The 20128-nt window shown below is 31.5% G+C and overlaps 2 protein-coding genes across 4 annotated transcripts in view; one reads left to right on the top strand and one right to left on the bottom strand.

The window, feature by feature from the left end:
- Nucleotides 1-3942: 3942 nt before the first annotated feature.
- On the bottom strand, nucleotides 3943-4780 carry LOC148231445 (cytochrome c oxidase subunit 5B, mitochondrial-like). Its single transcript, XM_088192320.1, has 3 exons — nucleotides 4631-4780; nucleotides 4348-4518; nucleotides 3943-4268 (listed from the first exon to the last, which is right to left on the bottom strand). Exons 1-3 carry the CDS (start codon nucleotides 4722-4724, stop codon nucleotides 4147-4149), a joined length of 387 nt encoding a protein of 128 aa, XP_088048446.1. The 5' UTR covers nucleotides 4725-4780; the 3' UTR covers nucleotides 3943-4146.
- Nucleotides 4781-6779: 1999 nt separating this feature from the next.
- Nucleotides 6780-20128, top strand: part of LOC148231446 (uncharacterized) — a 47444-nt gene continuing 34095 nt past the window's right edge. The window contains exons 1-2 of one of the 3 annotated variants that reach the window (XM_088193291.1): nucleotides 6780-6859; nucleotides 8646-8694. The gene's annotated coding sequence lies outside the window, so the exon portion shown is untranslated. Of the gene's footprint in view, nucleotides 6860-8645; nucleotides 8695-16607; nucleotides 16734-20128 lie in introns of those variants that run through there. The other 2 variants (XM_088193292.1, XM_088193294.1) reach the window with 2 other exon arrangements.

The raw sequence follows: 20128 nt of genomic DNA on the forward strand, positions 1-20128 counted from the left end.
TATTTTTAGTATGATACTTTATAATTTCTAAATGAAAAAAAATATTGATGATAAAAAATAATTAATTTGTAATGAATTATTGTAGATTTTTGTGGACAGGTTTATTATAGCTAATGTATAAGATCTATATTGTTGAATAGATATCATACTATTGTGTTAAAAAAGTTTTTATATTTATTTACTCCCCACGTGCGTTTCAACATTTTTGCAAACATAGATATTATATATATATATATGTAAAATTACACACACTGATTTCAGCGGTATGATTTTTTCTTGTAATGAATTATTCTTAATTTGTGAAGTCCAGGTATAAACATGGATAAAAATTATTGGTCGCATTTCAATTTTTTTTTTTTTATTATTGCGGTACTAAATATTTAATCTATTACTCGTAATTAGGAATAACATTATTTTTGCCATAAAAATCTAATCACCTAATTGAGTGCATATAATAGAGTTTTCTGCTGATTTAAAATTGCTATTAGTTTTTTTTCAATGCTAAAATTTATAGTAGTGCACATCAGTCAATATGCAATAAAGAAAAAAAATTAATAACAGTTTTAAAATCAACATTTAAATTTGCCTGTAAATTAAGTTATCGATTATGGTAAAAAAAATCTCGGTGTAATAATTTATATACCCACATGTCACAATTATTGATATGATTGGTCGAAACAACAGAACGCATTACCGGCGGCTCGAAAATCAATCGGAACAAATTCAATTTTAATTTTTATTATTATTTATTATTATAATTAAATATATTTCCTTTGTTTACGTGTATTGTTACACACTGTTAATACAAAGCGATACGATTTACAGAGTAGATAATTGAACGGAGAATGTTTCGTTTAAAGTTATGCGCGTCCGGAAGCGACGGCGGAAGCGGATTAGAACAATTATATATAAGAAAGATAACGACTACAACAAGAAAATTGCATATGTTACTTCAAAAATAGACATTACTACAATAACTAAAAATTATATTTTTGTAGTGTCGTTTTAATAAATATGCAATTAAAAATATTTTTTGCGTTGTATTTTGCAGACAAAATATAATCAGCGATATTTTAAAACAGTGTTATTGTAAAAAAACTTGAAGTACAGCTTATTTCAGTGTGTGATTTTACATATAAATATAAATCTTTGTGCAATAATATTATTTACAATGTAATTACTGTTTCAGGAACAATGGAATTAGAGTGATTTAAATAATTTACACTTAACGGAGTTATACGAGGATATATCCTGTCTAGTCATTGATATAGATAGACTGAACAACAAATAAGTAAATGCGTTACTCAAATGAAAAAATCTAGACAATCTATATTTGCAGATATTTTACTGGAAAATTACGAGCAATATATACAATTCTGGATTGAACTTGGAAGATCAATACTGAGATTGGACTTGAAGTAGTATCAGTGTTCCGAATCCTGTACATAAATATATACCACAGTGAAGAAATCAATAGAAATATCAATTAGATCTAATATCGATAATTTGGAAAGCATACAAGAAGTATGGTAGTTGAGATTTTATATACTGTAGTCATTGAAAGATAAATAAAGGTTATAAAGTAACTATCTTAACGTTTGGGTTAAACTTTATTTAAACCTTCATTTCATGATTTTTTTATTGTCGAAAAAATATTACTCAATATAATGAGAAAAAAATAATATTGAAAATCTTTGTCTATGAAATGATTTTCCAATTTTTTCTTAACCATTTTCCAGGCCTTCACATTATAAGTCGATGGTGAATATAGAAACTCACATCAAGTATTTTGAAGTTACATTTGAACAATTACGCATTAAATAGTGTCGTCGTAAACAGGGACGTCATTTCAGCTTTTTTCAGGAAGGGCAAAAGTTGGCAAGTTAGTAGTCGTTTTTTTAATATTTCGATTTCATTAAAATTCATGGTATTTCATTAAATGACATACATTTTTCTGGCCAAATTCAAGGAGGTCCTTGATTAGAATCCATGTCAAAAGCAGTAAAATCATCAGTGGAAACGTTTTATTAAAACTTTATATAAACCGAATTTTGACCGGTAAGAGTGTGCAAAAAACAATTATCCCTTCTCAGGAGTCAAAAATCTACGTCAAAAGCAATAAAATCGTGCCGTCGCGATTTTATTGATTTTGACGTGAATCTTTTACTTCTGAGAAGTGATGATTGTTTTTGCGCCCTCCTATTGACCAAAATTCGGTTTGAATACATTTTAACCAACACTCTTTTATTAGAAATCATTAGTAATATCGGTAAGAACAACTATCGTATTTTTAAAACATAGTGTAATATCTAAGTGCAGACCAACTATGGAGCAATATGCGAGATGCGATGTCCGTCTACTTCTTCCTTGCCTTATTTTCCCCTGAGAGTTGAGTTGGCTTAATTTGTATTTTAACCATAACTAAATGAAAGTTCTAAAACTAGAATTATTTTTAGAACTTTCATTAGGTTGGATTTGAACAATTCGTTGAGGTTAGGTTTGGGTTTGTCAGCAAATGTTTATTTCGCAACTGTCAAATTGGATTTTATAGACATTTTAGAGCAGTATATAATTTCACTAGCGCCTATAGAAATATATATCTACTGGCGAAAATGTATTTTGAATTTACTAGTGAAAATACACATTCACTGTAACATATATACATATTATGTAAATAAGAAATGATATGTATGTAAATGTATATTACTACAAATGGAAAAATTATTTTCACTTGTAAAATCATATCTACTGAAAGACTTTTGTAGATTTTGTTTGAGGGATAGCCCGAGAATTTGTAGCTTAATATCAGGGACGTAATTTCAGCACTTTCCAGTGGGGAAAGGGGCCAAAAGATGGTAAGTCAGTGGTCATTTCTTTAAATATTTCGATTTTATTAAAATTCGCAGCTTTCAATAAATTACATATTTTTTTAGTCGATCTAAATATCGTCCCTGATCGTAACCAATGTGTTTTTAGCACGATTATGAATTGTTTGATTAAGTTTAAAGACAGAATAATCATCAGATGCTGATTTCTTCCCTGCAGCACAACTTATTTAAAAATATATTAATTTATTTCGCCAAAGTAAGAAAAGTCAATATTAGATATTGGCATTCAAAAGGTTAATACGAAACTAATAAAATTAAAAAATACTTTCCAGTATTTCAGCGATTTGTCTATATTATGTTATTTTTGTGTTAATAGCAGTATTTAATCTATTGTGGCAATTTTTTACAGTATGCGTTCACAGTATTTAAATGCAATTTAAAAAATATTGGCACAAGGCACTGCTTATCTGCTTGTACAACTGCAACTCAATTTCATAAAATACGTCATAAACTTCCGGTTAACTTGATATTCGAAAAGTCAAGAGAAAGTTTCGTAAAGTAATAAAATTCTGTCTTTGTTTTGGTCAAATTTAGCTGTAAATTTGGCATACAAATCTTCAAAGATTAGATGCGAGCGAGCTTTGGCTAGAAAGTGAACACCCCATGAATAACTCCCTGCAACGAAATCTTTTAAATAACCTGAAGATTTACCTTACATAAATGCACAAAGAATTAGTTTTATGGAACAAAGCATTTATTTAAATGCGCAAATTTAAAAATAATTCCCTTTTAAGTTACACCCGTTTTTTTTTTATAATATAATAATTAGAGAATTGAACAATAAAAATAATGATTCATAATACATAATTCCATCTTTAACATTAAAACAAAATACGCATTAAAATAATAAAATATTACTAAACGCAAAGGGAAAAAAGCTCACCTAATACATACTTTTTTTCACGATTAACTGCGTTGTAGCGCCCCGCAGTGAAATCTATGTATATAAGCAACGGAAGAGTTTAGAACTGTATGAAAACTTAGTAATTTTAATATCATAAGTTGGTGGCAAAAAACAGATATCTTGTGAGGAAAAAGTAAATAAACACACAAGTTGAACATTATTGATGTATTTTATTCACGAATTAAATCTATTTACAAACGAAGAGCTCACGCGTGTTCTTCATCATTGACAATAACAATGCTCATGTAATTTGGTAAATAACCGAAGCCGCTTCGTTTCACCGCTGGAATTGTTACATAAAAAGCATAAATACGAGTGACATTTTCTGTTTACTAAGACTTCTAAGTAGCCGCTTTAGATCTTCAAGTCGTACACGGACGGCACGTCGACTATTTTAAACCAATGGCCGCAGTAGCAGCGCCTGGGGGCAGTGTTGTCCAACTGCATCCATCTGACCGAGCAGGTGTCTTCGTCGCCTGAAAGAATAGTCGTCGTAACACAGTCGATAGAATCGAGTATTGCACAACGAAAACAAAGGTTATCGGATATACTGACAGATGCAACCGACGAGGCGGCTGCCGAACGCGGACGGAATCAAGTTGGGCTGCTCCTTGGTTCCGGGACCTCTCTTGAGCGCCTCCATGTTGAAGGGATCGGTGTTTCCTCGCATGATGTGGGTCAACTCGATCTTCTCGGGTCCGGTGGCGAGCTCGTACGAGTCGGGCACTGAAACAGGTGACATTTCGCATTATAGTCAAGATTCAGCTGGGCAGAGGGGAAGGGTTACGTAATGCGGGGCAGGCGGGGGGGTAGGATTCTTAGAGGGCGTTCTACTGACGTTTCGATTCGCAGCGACAGCTGCTGACTAAAACGTTGGAAGGGCGCAGTACCCCTCGAAGGCCGAAGGCGGCCACTCTGCACAGGGAAGCCATCGCACGTGAAGGCCTATCGGCGAATCAACCTCGGCACTGCCAACCGCAGCGCGATTATCGACCGTTGGCCTTAACGCCGTCGTTCGCAGTTCGGTTCTACCAAAGAGCTAACGATCGATTGTATATTTTATTTATTTATTTCTTAATACGTTATATATAATATCGTTTGAGAGCAAACGATTTACTATGCTAACTAAATAATGTAAGATAATTAAATAATGACAATATGAAGTTAGGTCATCATCAAAACCACGAAAAATATACTAAATAATATTAATATTTGGGAAATGACATTTTTATTTGTAATATGTTTTCAATTAAGTTGTTGATCAGGAAAGGCTTTGAGTTTTATATTAAAAATTGTTCATCTGGCAGAAAGCAAACATGATAAAGTCTGAACGAAGGCATTTGTTTTCAGAAATTATTACTGCAGCTATGTCGACACGCTCAGTAATATTCAAAATGTTCGAATGCAAATTGTAAAAACGTTAATATTGTAAAGCATATTTACAAATCCAATTATAAACTAACCATAAAATCAGTGAAATTATTCATAAAGGATTCCTAAACATATTACCTATATTATATAGCCGTCGCGCCTTACATTTTTCACGGTATCTGGAAGAAAAATATGTTTGTTCTTTTAAGTTTTGAGACCGAAGGGATGTTACATGTTGGGTAAATGTTATTTAATGATATATGTGAAAGATCGACAGATGAAGCACCGCTGGCCGTCGTTTTTTCGCCGGAGTCAACGGAAAAAAGAAGTCAACAGTTTGCAATAACTAAACTGACAATTCAGGTCGCGACGCCATGCATCACGGACGTTTTTATAGCAACGGATAAAATGAGGAGAAATGCAAATTGTGGAACCACGTGCTCCGCAAAATATTAACGTTTTATAGTTTCTCCCCGTAGTTCTGAAAGTAATATAAAAAATCGTTTATTTTATTATTGCTAATATGTTTTAAGTTAATCAATATTTTTACTATATTTTCATTTTCTCCACGGACCTTCACAAAAAGACAACAACCGGCGGCGTTTCGTTTCACATATATCATCATTAAATATAAGGTGAATAGATTTTTAAAATATCAAAGGACACTAAAAATAAAAAGATCAACTTGGAAATTTTTGCTCTAGGAGGATAAATTGCTGCGGGAGCTAAAAAAAGGTAATAATAAAAATTTTTGTTTGAGGAGGTCAAGTTTTTTAAGGAGAAAAATTCTCCTCTAGGAGGACGTCTGTTCACTTTATTAAATATCATGTAACTAAATTGTAACCCGTATAACATACTACTGCAGCGGCTCAATCTGTGTTTAGTTGCCACCTATCTACCAAACTGGTAACACTGAAATGTACATTCACATAAAATATTCACATTCACATTACATTCACATTCATTTAAACATATTACCACAATGTAATTTTGATTATTATGAGAATAATTGTTTTGGTTTAAGAACAATTCGGTTTACGAACAGTTTAACGGATTAAAATAAATTTCGTAGGCCAAGGATTCATCCTTTATCAAACATTTATTAGAATAATTCCGCTAATTTTATGTTTAGTTTATAATTGGATTTGTAAATATATATTATGTTTTAAAAATAGTAGCCCCTTTACAATTTTACATTTAAAATTATATTCTATTGACCCATTTCAGGAAATTTTATTCACAAATAAAATTCTTTTATCATCAATTTGAATAGTACTGAATATGTAGACAATGGAAGGAGAAAATTGTTTTAGTTGCCTATGGGCATCTACGGACTGTGTGACAGCTAGTATGTCACACAAGACGTCTGAGTGGGTATTTATTATTGTTTTCATCTGAGCTCTGTTCCCTTTTATACTTTATTTTTTTCATTAAAATTAAAAAAAATAAGCATATTTTGTAAAGAAGCGTTAAAAATACATGAAAAATTGCTTGTTATTTAATTTTAACTAATAAATGAATATTTTTTTTGTCTTAAAAATAATCAATTTTACCGATTACAATAATTTGATATATGACCGTTTTTCGCGGCGTTTTGGCCAAGCCCTCGGTAGTGTGAGTTTGTGACGCAGTCTCAGGGAGAGATGTCGTGTGTGTGAATCATCTGTCACATTTTTCCGAAACATCGTCGTTGAAGGTTCGTAGCTCCTTTCTGGGCTTCAGCTTATATTTTCCATCGGCATGTCATCATCGTTTATCACTGGCGCATTCCAATAAGCGCAATTTGCGACTATTGTTGTATTATAATCGAGACAAAACCTTTCTCTTTTTATCTCATTGTTCTGTATCGTGCGAATCGATACAATTTATTTATTTTGCGTAATCTCATTTCAATGAATCGGGAATTCCATCGTCGCAGTGTAATTATTATTTTTTTAACATTCCATTGTATCATTTTTAAATAGTATGTAACTCAGTTCCACTTTATATTTGTTTATGTATTGAGATAATGACGCACGGAACCTCTCATGAGTCTCAGAGCTTGAAACGTTCAAATATTTGTTCTCGTTGTGATATATTTCACTTTTATTTAATCAAGATATTTATACTGATATTGTTAATCTCTTTGTGTATAAATAATTAAGCATAGAATGTCCTAGCTCTAGTTTTGATGAATATAATTTTTTATTTAAGTTATTAATATTGATCTGATTATATTAGTATATATAAATATCTATTTATGTATTGTAAATAACGTGTATTTTATTAATTATTTATTTGTGAGATTAGGAAAATCTAGGAAAACCCAATCTATAATGATCGATCAGATCTCTCAAACACGAAAGAATTTAAAAAACTGGGCTCATATGGGATTTGCTCTCTTGTCTTTCAGGTATTCGTGCTGGTTTAAAAATATTATAATTTCTTGTAAACATAAGTGTTTTTGTTTTTATGATAACTGAAAAAAATTCAGTGTTAATACGATCTTGAAAATGCTAACTCGTGTCATAATCCGTAGTTCCTCAAGACTTCTGTCCGTTCAGAGTTTTTCACAAATTGTTCAAGTACAGACAATATTACACAAGTTTTTAGAGCTAACTTTTGAGCGGTTTTGAGGTACATGCATATAATATGATTGTAGATATAATAAATAAAAAATAAGTAACAAAAAATATTTTATATTAATTTTATAAAAATATTGAGAGCCTCTGAATTGATATAAAATAGATCCACATATGTTAAATAAATTATCAACATTGAATAGTAGGAAAAGTAGTAACATAAATCAAAACAATAAAACGTTATGAATCACTGATTATTTTTTTCTATAATTTACTATAAGAATAAAAAAATATATCAAATGTTACTTTTAAGTAACTAATCACTAATCACTGATTCATTTAGTGTTTCAGTTAACGATTAATAACCTATTCTTTTCATGGCAACAGAATATTTCGTTGCCCGAACTCTAGTACGTTTTCAGTGCTCGTGCACTGAGCGACCCTCTGATTCCCCCATGACGATATAGTCGATCTTGTAGCGAAAATATGCTCTACTTTATTTCCTAACATATTATTAAAAAAAATCACAATCATATGTACACGCAAAACACTTTTAACCATCGAAAGGTCCGTTTTTATCTCAATATTTTTACTACGTATATATTCAATTTTATACAGTTGGACTCGAAACTGCTTTATTCGATTGTCATAAAATATACACAGGCATCAATAATAGCATTCGTCGCATACGTAACAATGTCAATACATTTTTAAAACGTAATCCACGTTTAGTAGTTATATATTCCACGTACTTTGTTAGAATGGTACAAATCAGTAGCATGCATAAATAACAGCCTTGTTAATTTACATTGCTTTTTCTTCATATCATTTGCTATTTTCGTTATCATCACATTCTGCACACGCTAATCTAGCCTAAATTTATCTCATGTGACTGCACTATGTACGTTTTGTTTTTCGCAGGCCACTGTGTGTTCAAGAAATTAGCTCAGTGTGACTCCGCGCCACAATGGTATTATAAAATCCAAAATACTATTATTTTTGCATGTTTCTGCAAAGCCACAATTGTTGCAGAGTAATATGTTTTATAAATATACTAAAATCTGTACTCAGTTTTAAAGCAGGGACGTCATTTAACATTTTACCAAGGGAAGGCCGTTTTTTAAATATTTCCATTTCACTAAAATTCATGGTATTTAATTTCTGGCATAATTCAAAGGGGTCCCTGTTTGAAATCCACGTCAAAATCTCTCGATTGTTTAGCGTTCATATTACGACTTTTTATTAAAATAATACGAAATACAATATGTGAGAATTTGATTTACTATATTTAAATCAAATTTTTACCAATAGGACAGCGTAAAAAAATAATTATACATTCTCTGAAGTGAAAAATCCACGTCTGAAGCAATAAATCGTGCTGTCGCTCAATTATCTATACTCTATTTGCGTTAACGAAGTCAGTTTGAGAGCTAATTATTTTACATATTTTATTTTTGCATAAAGATCAAAAGTATTTAAAGACAAATAAAATGATCTATTTCAAATTTCTGTAGTAAATATTTCTGCCGTTAAAAATACTCACTCGCTTTCCGTTGATGTTAGTTTAATTGTAAGTAAAAAAAATAGATTTTGATTTCGTTCTCCATTTGGTTGCAATTAAATTAATTTCGTTGACCACATTTTTTTAATGGAGAAATATTATTGTGGTTTATTAGTTATTTGTTTAATTATTATTCGATTTTTAACGTCATATAAATGAATTCATCATCAGTATTATCTTCATTAATTATATAAATATCAGATTCTGAACTATCTAAATTAGAAATGTCGTTCTAATGCATCTTTCCCATTATGCTAATATGTATAGTTTTTGAGAGCAACTTCTAAAATAGTTTTTATTGGCAATATAATCGGATCTTTGTATAAATTTTGGTCATTTCGTAAATTTGGCAAAATGCCGGACACTTTCCGGAACGATGTTTAATGCGAAACGAACAACTAAAATCCGGGACGTTTAGTTACTTTATAATAAACCTATGAGCTGTTTATTTATTATTTCTTAAATGTTTGATATCAGAACATATCGAGTTTTGACAACTTTTTCAGAATAAAATCAGTCTCGAATCTAGGGTTAAGTTTTAAAGGCTCGGGACATGAGACGGTACAAAAGCCGGGAATTTCCGGGTTATTTTGACCTAGAATCCCTACTAAATATTAACATATGTTTTACTTCCAACTACAAATTCGTATAAATACGTCCTGATTTTTTTTAGTGAAGTTATATTTCTTGTTTATATGTACATGATTTTTTGTTGGAATTTACTCATTATTATATCAAACAACAATAATAACAGTAATTATTATATTTATTAATTTGCTACCATTACAGTAATTGCTGTGTTGTGTATAACTAAACCACTTTTTAAGATAACTCACGTATAAATGACTCACTAATACGTAATTTTTAAGATATAACGAATATATTGTGTCATTAAATATGAAATCTAATAATCAAAGTATGCGCCTGAACTATTGACAGTTTTTATATCTTAATGGTAGCTTGTTTATCTTTATAGTGACGATGATGTCTTGAAATACGGTGGGAGAATTTCGAGCTCCTGTGGCTTAAAGGGCGTTGTTTGTGCACACCAATAATAGATGTATTAGCTTTTTCCATAGGGGAGGAATGTTGGCCAGTCAGTGGTCGTATTTTTTAATATTAAAAAATTAAGGAGAACTATTCGATCGAACTTGACGTGTTTTTTTTAATATTGCTTCTTACGATCGATTCCATTAAGATGATTGCACATTTGTTTGAGGTAATGATTATGAAAACAAATTTTACTGCCACTTGTTATATGTTCAAAATATAAATCAATACTGCTTAGCATAAACCTGTCACTCTTTCTTAGCTATAATACGATTTGAAAGCCAAACCTTTTAATAACTACTTACGTTATTATAGTTTGATTTTTATTTCAGCTAATAATTATAATATATAATATAATCATAAATACAACAATCACGCATATTAAAAAAATATTGCAAATCAAAAATCTGTTTCCAAATAAGTTAAATCTCAAAAATATTAATTAACGATTTAAACACGGTAGATAGATGTGGGCATTATTTCAAATCAATCATAAATATCGACCGCGGGCATGATAATCCTTCCATTTGAACATTCATTTTAAATTACTATTATTTGTTAGGCGATCTAAATATATGTATTTATCGTCCGCCAAGGGTTTAAATGAGCAGTAAGAAATATTGCATATTTCACTATTCTTTCAAAGAAGTTTGACTGTTTAGTCATTAAAATAAAGTGTATATTTTTTATAAATAGCTTTTTTTATAAGAAAGAGCAATTCAAAATTAAACATATTTAACTCACAACAACAAAATATTCTATAAAGAGTTAAATTTGTCTTGTGTTTTACTAATACACTTACTTATTTTTTACAAAAAATTTAAGTATATTTTTCAATAATTACTATTATTTTAGTTTTATTTTTTATTACAAATATGACCGTTATAACTTTACAAGTTTTTCTAATGCGTCATGATGGTCATTATACAAACAATAATTTTACCAATAAATATTTAAAAAAATAATGGTGTACACACAAAATATATAAGTAATAACATACGTAATATTTTTCTAGCTCCTCACAGCTATCGCCGAAAACATCCATGCGCTGTTACAAGCTCATTTAGAAGCTGCATGCCTCGTGCAAGGGGAACCTTCTTTGGCAAGAATAAGGCACTCTAAAGCTCGCAACTGAAAGTCGAGCTTTATAGTAAACGTTGAGCTTAATTGATTTTTAATATTAGCTTTTTCCGTACACATTAAAAAGGTTACACGAATAGATTTTGAGTAAATGTCAAGCTATGCGAATTGCCAGTTTTGTTTGGCATTCTTTAAACACTGAATCAACCGTAAAGGCCTATTTGATCGCTTCGATAATGTCAGCCATAATTATGCGAACATAAAAAATACCACAGCAACTTTCTCAATATTTTATTTTCACCTCGCGTGTGGATCTACGATTCGATCTCGAATGTGTTTTTGTAATTATTTAGGCATTATAATATTCGACCTTCCCGAAGGAGAGTACCTTTTCCTGCGCGGTATACTTATCGATTGTCCCGCGGGCCGCCGCCGGTGCTCGTGTACCTAAAACGTACCGAAGTACCGCGTTTCATTTTTCATCATTTTCCACCTTTGCCTTTTTCTCACTGTGATGACCTATATCGGCGCCGCCGTTTCACAACAATTATAAAACGCTTTGCAATCGTATACAAATACATCACGACGGGGGGCAAAAATCATCTCTTTTTATATTTACGATGGTAACTATTTTCCGCTGCTAGGTTTTTATTGATCAATTTTGCGATAAGGCGTCGAAGATGCTCGGACTCGTTATGCGGAGCGCGTGTCACTTTTAACATTTATTTGTCGATTCGCGTTCTGTATTATGCCTGCACTACACTCTCTGGAAGTTGGCCAAGGTTGGCCAGAGACGGAGAATAGAGTGGGTTACTTCGGTCGAGTTTGGTTCTGCCCGCTCTAAAATCTCTCGGAAGTTTTCCGAGGCTACCGAGAACGGGAGGTAAAGTGGTGGTAATTTAGTCGACATGGCCAGCTTCGAGCGCTTCCGAACATTGTCGGCATTATTTCCGAGTCAAAGGGACCGAAGTCGGAGCTGCTCTTTCGAGCGCGAGCGGTGAGATACTTCCCCTTTCGCTCTCTCGCGTGTTAATTGACGAGAGTGAGAGAGATAATGATATGGTGTTTCGCAAACTGAGATTCAGGCATTATACGAGCCACTCAGCTTCTCAACAAGTTTGTCAGACACAAAGATGCTTTGGCTATAGCTATGAGGAGCTGGAACAATTTATGTAGGAAGGTGCAAATCTCCTTAACCACTTAAATGCCAGCGACTCACCGTCGTTATATCACAAGTTACGAATTATATTTTTTTAATTAATGAAGATTATTATACTAGCTTAATTTATCAGTAAACAAAGTATATTATATTTATATTCAGAAAGAGATACTAACCCGTGAAGTGAAAGTGGGAACGCTCGTTGTATTTCATTTCCTCTTTCGATTCTTCTAAACATTATTTAACATATTCTCGATATAGGATACGTATGTTTGTATTGGATTCGGTACACAATCTCTGACTTTTATTTCTGAAATAGTGAGACTATACAGCTTTTATTTTTTTATATATTCCACTTTATCGATGAATTTGAACTATTTCCTATCTCCTCAATCAGTTTTAAAATCTACTATATAACTTTTGTCTTTGTATCTTCTCAATATTCCCTTACCCTTGCTTCCTTCACACGTAGAATATATAAAAAGGTTTTTTTGCACACTTTGATTCTTTCGTTGTTTTGTGAATTAATAAAATATTTTATACTTGTCAATTTTGAAGATTTGGGCCTGTCGTTGACGTTTCTGACATGCAATGTTTCAATTTAATGTTGCACATTTATGGTTTTCTGTGTTTACATTTTGATTTTCTAGGAGGTCCTTTTGCAGAATACATAAAAAATATAAGTTCTTTTATAAATATTTATTTTTAAAAGTGATTATAGATGAAGGTTTAATAAAGTGAAAAAATATTTCATAAAGTTTCAGTGATATTAGCATATCAAAACACCTGTTTTGATTGTTGATTTGGCAAAAATATTCGTTATATAGAGAATTTAGTTCATGTTTTTTATTAATAAATTTATTTCAATAATACAAATAATTTACAGACATACTTATTATACTACATAATTAAGATACATATGTTAGATTAAATTTGCTTCTGCCTTTAAAGCAATATGTATTTTTGGAATTTTGTGCTTATATTATATTTAATATTGTTTTTATCGTAGTATCTAATGCTTGAGATTATTGGGTTAGTGTGTTTAGGCGAAATATTTGTAATGTTTTCTCTGGTGTGAAAATGACGATGTTTTTAAATAGTTGTGAAGTTTTTGTAAAGATTAGTATATAAAAACCTGTATTGTAAATTATTTGTATGGCATTATTTTGAATGATTCATAGTTTAGAAAAAAGTTAGCGTTGCTGGCGTTAATCTAAATCTGTTAAGCATGTATTAAAATATGTCTGATTTGTATATATATATTTTTGTAATGCAATGTTTTTTTTAAAATTGGTTCAAGGGTCATTAACGGCAAGTCATTTAGAGCGAAGTTCTGATTTTTAGTATGTATTTAATTTTAAAAAAATACATACGTATTGCAGTGAAAATGTATTAGTAATTTTTACTTTAAAATTAAATGTAATAACAGTGGCTCCCAAACGCTTCTTGCATTCTATAAAATAAAATTTAAATTCTAGTGACATACGTATGTCAAATTTAATTCAATCAAAATTAGTTAAAAGTTGTTAACATTAAACATACTAAACTTTTTCCATTGTCTTAAAATATTTTCCTAATATACCATTGCTTTAACATTTGTAAAAAAAACCTATGTATTAATGAAAAAATACGGTTTTATACCTTAACATCAAATGTGTATTAACTCAAAAGTTCCGAACACGCTTCGATGCAGTGTTCTCATATTTTTTTCTTTAGCAGTCGTGAGTCGTGTTTATATTGGTTGTTTTATGATACTTAAATATTTTTTACCTCGCGCATACGAAGCATACCTGTATTAATAATTGGTTCCGTCGAAAAATCGATACAATCATATTTCGAAGAATCATGCACTGATCACGTTTCGATAGTTTTTTCGACGGACATGTATGTTAATAGCTTTATGTATAGTAGATAAAATGCTAATTGCGGAAGCATGTTTTCGAATCCTTCGCGGGGCGCAATCTAAAACAAAAGGTCATCTAAACGCGGGCGGTTTATGCTCAGACGTTTCCGTGAAAATCGGCTTACAGTTTCAGACGCATGAACTGTTTAGTTGATTTATTAGTTGATGAACAATTATTATTTTCTTACTAATACTAATACTCACATTTTTTGTTTTCAAGTTAGGTTTGCGTTAGTTCTAAGCTCAAGACAAATGAAATTCGGTCCATAGTGGTTTTTGACCCAAGTATTTAGGACTCACAAATGAACTTTTTTATACATCAAAAACAACATTCACTCAAAATTCTTGTTTTTTATTAATAAACATTGATCGCATATACCGGACCAATCAATAAATAATTTCATTTCCTAGTTTCTCAAACCGCGAAGTCGACTCTGCGACTAATTATTTATGTATGTAGAAAAAATGAATGATGCATCGAAAAAAACTTGTTGCCGGATGTGGAAACTTTGGCGCCATGTTTTTCGAACAACGCGCATTTTAAAACATTGAAAAATTAAAATATTTTCTATCGTCTCGCGTTGATGACACATTACGTAATTACACATAATTAAAAACGCGTTAACTCACACCAATATATATTTATTTAAAAATAAACTAATTTAAAATAACCTTCTCTAAAACTAATAATACTAGAACCATTTTTATAATTCCAATCTTTATGATTATGATTTTGTGTCTAAAAAGGTGTCCGTTAGGGACGTAATCTTTCCCCGCAACTATTCAATATATACTATTAACTGATCTGTTTTTTTTTTAAATTAATAATGCGAAATTATTCGTGGCATTTATTATTATGAAACGCAATCAAATTTTGCTTCCCCTCCCCCGCACACCTCCCCCTATAATAGTTTTATAATATGTAAATAATACTAATTTAATATATATTATAATTAGTACAGAAATACACATAAAAGTCGATCAAAACGTGAAACATAAATTAAAAAAAAATATTCTTAGAACAAAATAATTCGGACCAGCTCCTCATAACTGACACTGAAAAGCGTATTACTTAGGCGAGTTGGCAAGATTCGTGTGAATAAAAATAATATATATATGTTCATATTTATATTATAAAAAGTTTTATCAGTAAAAAATCTCGGCTAGGTTTTTTGCAGGCATGATCCGCCATATTGTTTAAAAATGGCGGCTATTCAAGAAATAAAAAATATAGCTGTGTATAGTATACACAGCTGATAAACTTTCTATACGCAAATGTTGATAGAAAGCGTAATCGAAATAAAATAAAGGCGCATAAAGAATCATGTATTTTGGAGCGGCACTAGTCACTCGGGTATATTAAGAGAAAAAACGACCACTTGTTTTGCTAATGTAATAAGTTGTTTTTTTCTATTCTAATATTTTTTTGTGTAAAATACTACACACAAAAGTAATATTTGTTTGAGAATGCTAGTGCGTATAATGCCATTGAGACTTTAGGAACTGTCAGGGTTGTGACTCAAGCGCCTGGAGAGAGGAGGATTTTCGGAATCATAATCTCCGAAATTTATTTCGATAAATCACACACATTTTATATTTTCTGGAAAGCAATTTTAATATGGTTTCGAGAAACGTTGGAAAGAAGTTTAAATATGGTTCCGAGAAACGTCGTTATCTCATTGTACGTTGTTTTTTCGTATACTAGTTATGTTTGTGTTATATCTAAAAATCAAAGTATTGTAGTAAATTTGGACTAAATATTATACCGCATATCTGAAAACATTATCGTGTCTGGATGGCTCGTAAAAGTGATGCGTTCTTAAGCGCTGATGTCTTGGCCGGAACGGCAAAGAATGAGGGTCGCAATCGCGACTTTATATGAGCATCAACGGATTGTCAAAACCTCCCCCCAGAAACTTCCTAAATTGAATGCTATACGGAGAATACACTACATGTTATCCCAATGACACCATTCTCAGACGTCCGGGATTTATTCATCAGGAGTGAATCTGCCAGTAAACAAGTGCGGTAAGTCGTCGACCCGCCCGAAGGGATCTGCGTCCCACATGTTGACGTTCGACCGCTGTGTTTAGGTGCATTCTGAGTGCACGAGCACCGAACCATTCCGTCAGTTTTACGACGGCTGAGCTTCAGAGAGCTTGTTTCTAGTTTATAGTTAAATTTTAAGGAGCATCCTGTTCGCAATTGCTTCCATGTGATACTAGTTGTACTCGCGTTGTTAAAGATAAGAGAAAGGTACGTTTTAATAGTAGAAGAATTCAAACGAGCTAAAGCCTTCAAAAAGTGAAATATTACGAAAGTGCGTCGGCCTCTCGAAAGCGTTAGAATGGTGCTACTTTTTGCTTTTGTCGACTTGTAATAATTGCACTGTACAACAATTTTTTACCAAAGATAAATTACGCCAAAAGCGAAGCTTCCTGCATCGTAGTAATAATTTTCCTGCATGTGACATATGTGTACTATAGAGATTCAATGTTTAAAATATTATTGAAGTGGTGCTCTTCTAAACTGATCTTTTATATATTTGATCTTTGAACGCGCACAGGTTTATTTCGACTGGCTTAGGACGTCTCTGGCGTTAAAAATGTTAATATGAGAGAGTTTTCTATTACTTTTGTGTGTAGTAATTCGATTCTTACTGTGGTTGTCCTTAGGGGTGGTCAGCCATAATAGTTAAGTGGCCATAAATAATCATATTCGAAGATTTGCTTTATTTATTTGTGTGTGACTCGATTGCTGTTAATTCATTTAGAACGCATATTTTTACTGATTTTCTATGAACATATTAGTTATGCTTTGATGTGATAAGATTGACTATAATGTAATAATTGACATATAAATCAAGTTATCCAATGTTTGCACTGAAAATCTTATATACTGTTAATAGCATTGCGAAAAATTGACGAAAAAGTTTCGTCAGCCAAAAGATGGCGGCGTTAGCTTTGATATTTGCAATGGTTTGTTTGCGGCTGAGTGAGTACTTGTTTAAAAATATCGAGGTCTCGTTGGGTGCGCAATGTATTATATATATATATATATACTATATACCTGTATATTATTATATTTGGCAATATAGATACGATAAATCTTATGGTATACGTCGATTGTCTCTAAATTTACCTGTTCTTTTTTGCATCATTTAAGTATCGTGACAATGGAATTTGCTTATTTTACTTTTTGCATTTGAAAAGAGAACATATATTCGGCACATGAAATCAATTTGCATTTTATTAATCATTACGAAATAAATTTAAATTCATTGCACAAAACGAAACGAACTTTATTCGTCATTTGCATTAAATTTAAATTGTGAAACTATAAAAATAAAATACTTGCTTTTTAAAAATCAGGTTTTATTCAAAGATTGCGGCTTATTTTTTTATTGTATTATTAATTCGTTGTTTTGTTTTCTATTAATTAATTCTAGTTTTCACTACATGTGAATTAATTAGCGTGAAATTTTATGAATTAATGCCCTTTATTGCGTCGTCGTTATAATTCACCGTTAAATGTAATTTCGCTCGTTATCTGAGCAATCGCTAATGGTCGCTTAAATAATGACTCTCAAAGTGTGTGACTCTCGTTTTTATTATTAATTTAATTTACTTTTTTCCACAAAAGTTGATAATTTCATTGAAAAAAATGACACAGTTTTTAGTTTTTTTTTAAAGTTTATAATAAGCCAGGGGCGAAACCAGGATTTCAAGATTGAGATCGGTCTAATTTTACACTAACTGTTGGCAGCACAGTTTCTGTGACACCACGTTTGGAAGGGGGAGCAGGGCAGGGCAGTACTGCGCCGGACGAGGTCTACCCCACACTTAAGAGTATTAGTTAAAGTATATTCAAACCGAATTTTTGTCAATAGGAGTTCGCAAAAAACAATTATCCCTTCTCAGAAGTCAAAAATCCACGTCAAAAGCAATAAAATCGTGCCGACGCCATCCCACTGCGACGGCGCCGACACGATTTTATTGCTTTTGACGTGAATTTTTGCCTTCTGAGAAGTGATAATTGTTTTTGCGCCCTCCTATTGACTAAAATTCGGTTTGAATATACTTTAACTAGGGATTCCAATCCCGGGCCAAAATTTTGATCCCGGGATTTCGGTATTGCAATTAGTCGATCCCGGGATCCCGGGACCAGTCCCGGGATAATTTTCATGTTATTTTATCGATAAAAACAATTTAAAATGAATATTACAATATTGTTTTACATCCGTTTTTTATAACGTACAATTATAAAGTACGTACAATTTTAGTCTTGGACTTAAAATAGAAAATAATATAATAAAAATAAAAAAGGGAAGGTCTTATTTATTTATTTGAGAAGATAAAAAATGAACTTTTGACAATGTATGTACATATGTACATTCATAGACACAATTAATGGAAAACATTATTTTGGAAAAAACTCACGAAGTAACATCAAAGCATCAAGCGTTTCATCATTTAGCCTTAATCTGATTTTGGTTCCTAAGCAGCCTGCAGCTGAAAAAGCACGTTCAGACTCACAGCCTCAAAGATTCACAGATGACACGTGCAACTCGCGCAAGTTTGTATACGAAATATAACGATTTTGTCAATAATATTTCGATTGTGCTTGATAAATCAATCAATCCAAAAAAATCGGGATTATGTTTTATAATCCCGGGACTCATCAGGTATTGAAAATCGTTCGGGATCCCGGGATTGGAATCCCTAACTTTAACCAATACTCTTAGTCGTAGTCACATCGGTAACCCGAGAATTTCTGATTTAGAATCAGGGACGTCATTTCAATTTTTTTCAAGGCAAATTCCCTCCACATGCTCTCACCAAATATTTCATAAGTTATTCTACAATTTTTCACAAACAATGTATTGAAACGCCAAATGTTCACTAATGTTGTAGTAATACATGCAACTAATTTATTTGTTTCAAATGCGAAGCGTCAGATTATGAGCGCGTAACGCAAATCAGCTGCCATAAAGCCTAGATTCTAAATTGGACCGGCTCTAGACTAATTCAATATTAAAAATTTCGTTACTAGTGGAGTTTCACATAGTTGTATGTTTAGTCACATAACATATGTGTGATCGTTAGCTATTTTCACACCGTTTCAATTAAGAATATTGAGTTTTAAATAGATTTAAAATCACGCTACTACATTATATGTATCCATATAGATTATGTAGTAAAACAAGGTAGTGCGTCAAATCTTTGCTATACAATGTATTAAAAGCAACAATAACTGGATGTGCAAAATACTAAAATGCCGATTAACCCTTTATGTGCTAGATGCGGATAAATCCGTATCACCGTGTACGGCTCTTAAATGCAAAATTCAGATTTATTCCAATAGTTTTTTAAAGTGCTAAATTAATTTTCTAAATTTAACTCTATATATAGATGCAGCATAGAATAAATATAAACATATAAAAAATCGTAATTAATTCTTTAAATTTATTTTTTACTGTATAATTGACTAATTACGTGACTTTTAACTTTATAAGAATGCAGTTTTCGGTTTGACTTTGCAATGACTATAAATAAATATAAGTTGCTGGAGTAAAATCGCTTTTCTTACGGCAAGTTATACGTGACACTTTAATTTTAACTCTAGACAATAAAATAATACAATAATAATTT

The sequence above is a fragment of the Plectrocnemia conspersa genome, unplaced genomic scaffold (assembly GCF_051122295.1).
Source record: "Plectrocnemia conspersa isolate PC_06_02 unplaced genomic scaffold, ASM5112229v1 ptg000009l, whole genome shotgun sequence".
NCBI lineage: Eukaryota > Metazoa > Arthropoda > Insecta > Trichoptera > Polycentropodidae > Plectrocnemia > Plectrocnemia conspersa.

What these genes read in the sequence shown, in the direction of transcription:
- LOC148231445 (XM_088192320.1), bottom strand. Translation starts at nt 4,724, where the DNA reads ATGGCTTCCCTGTGCAGAGTGGCCGCCTTCGGCCTTCGAGGGGTACTG. An exon ending in CTGTCGCTGCGAATCGAAAC is followed by an intron (nt 4,519 to 4,630) that starts GTCAGTAGAACG and finishes CACCTGTTTCAG; the next exon opens with TGCCCGACTCGTACGAGCTC. An exon ending in CCGCCTCGTCGGTTGCATCT is followed by an intron (nt 4,269 to 4,347) that starts GTCAGTATATCC and finishes CTATTCTTTCAG; the next exon opens with GCGACGAAGACACCTGCTCG.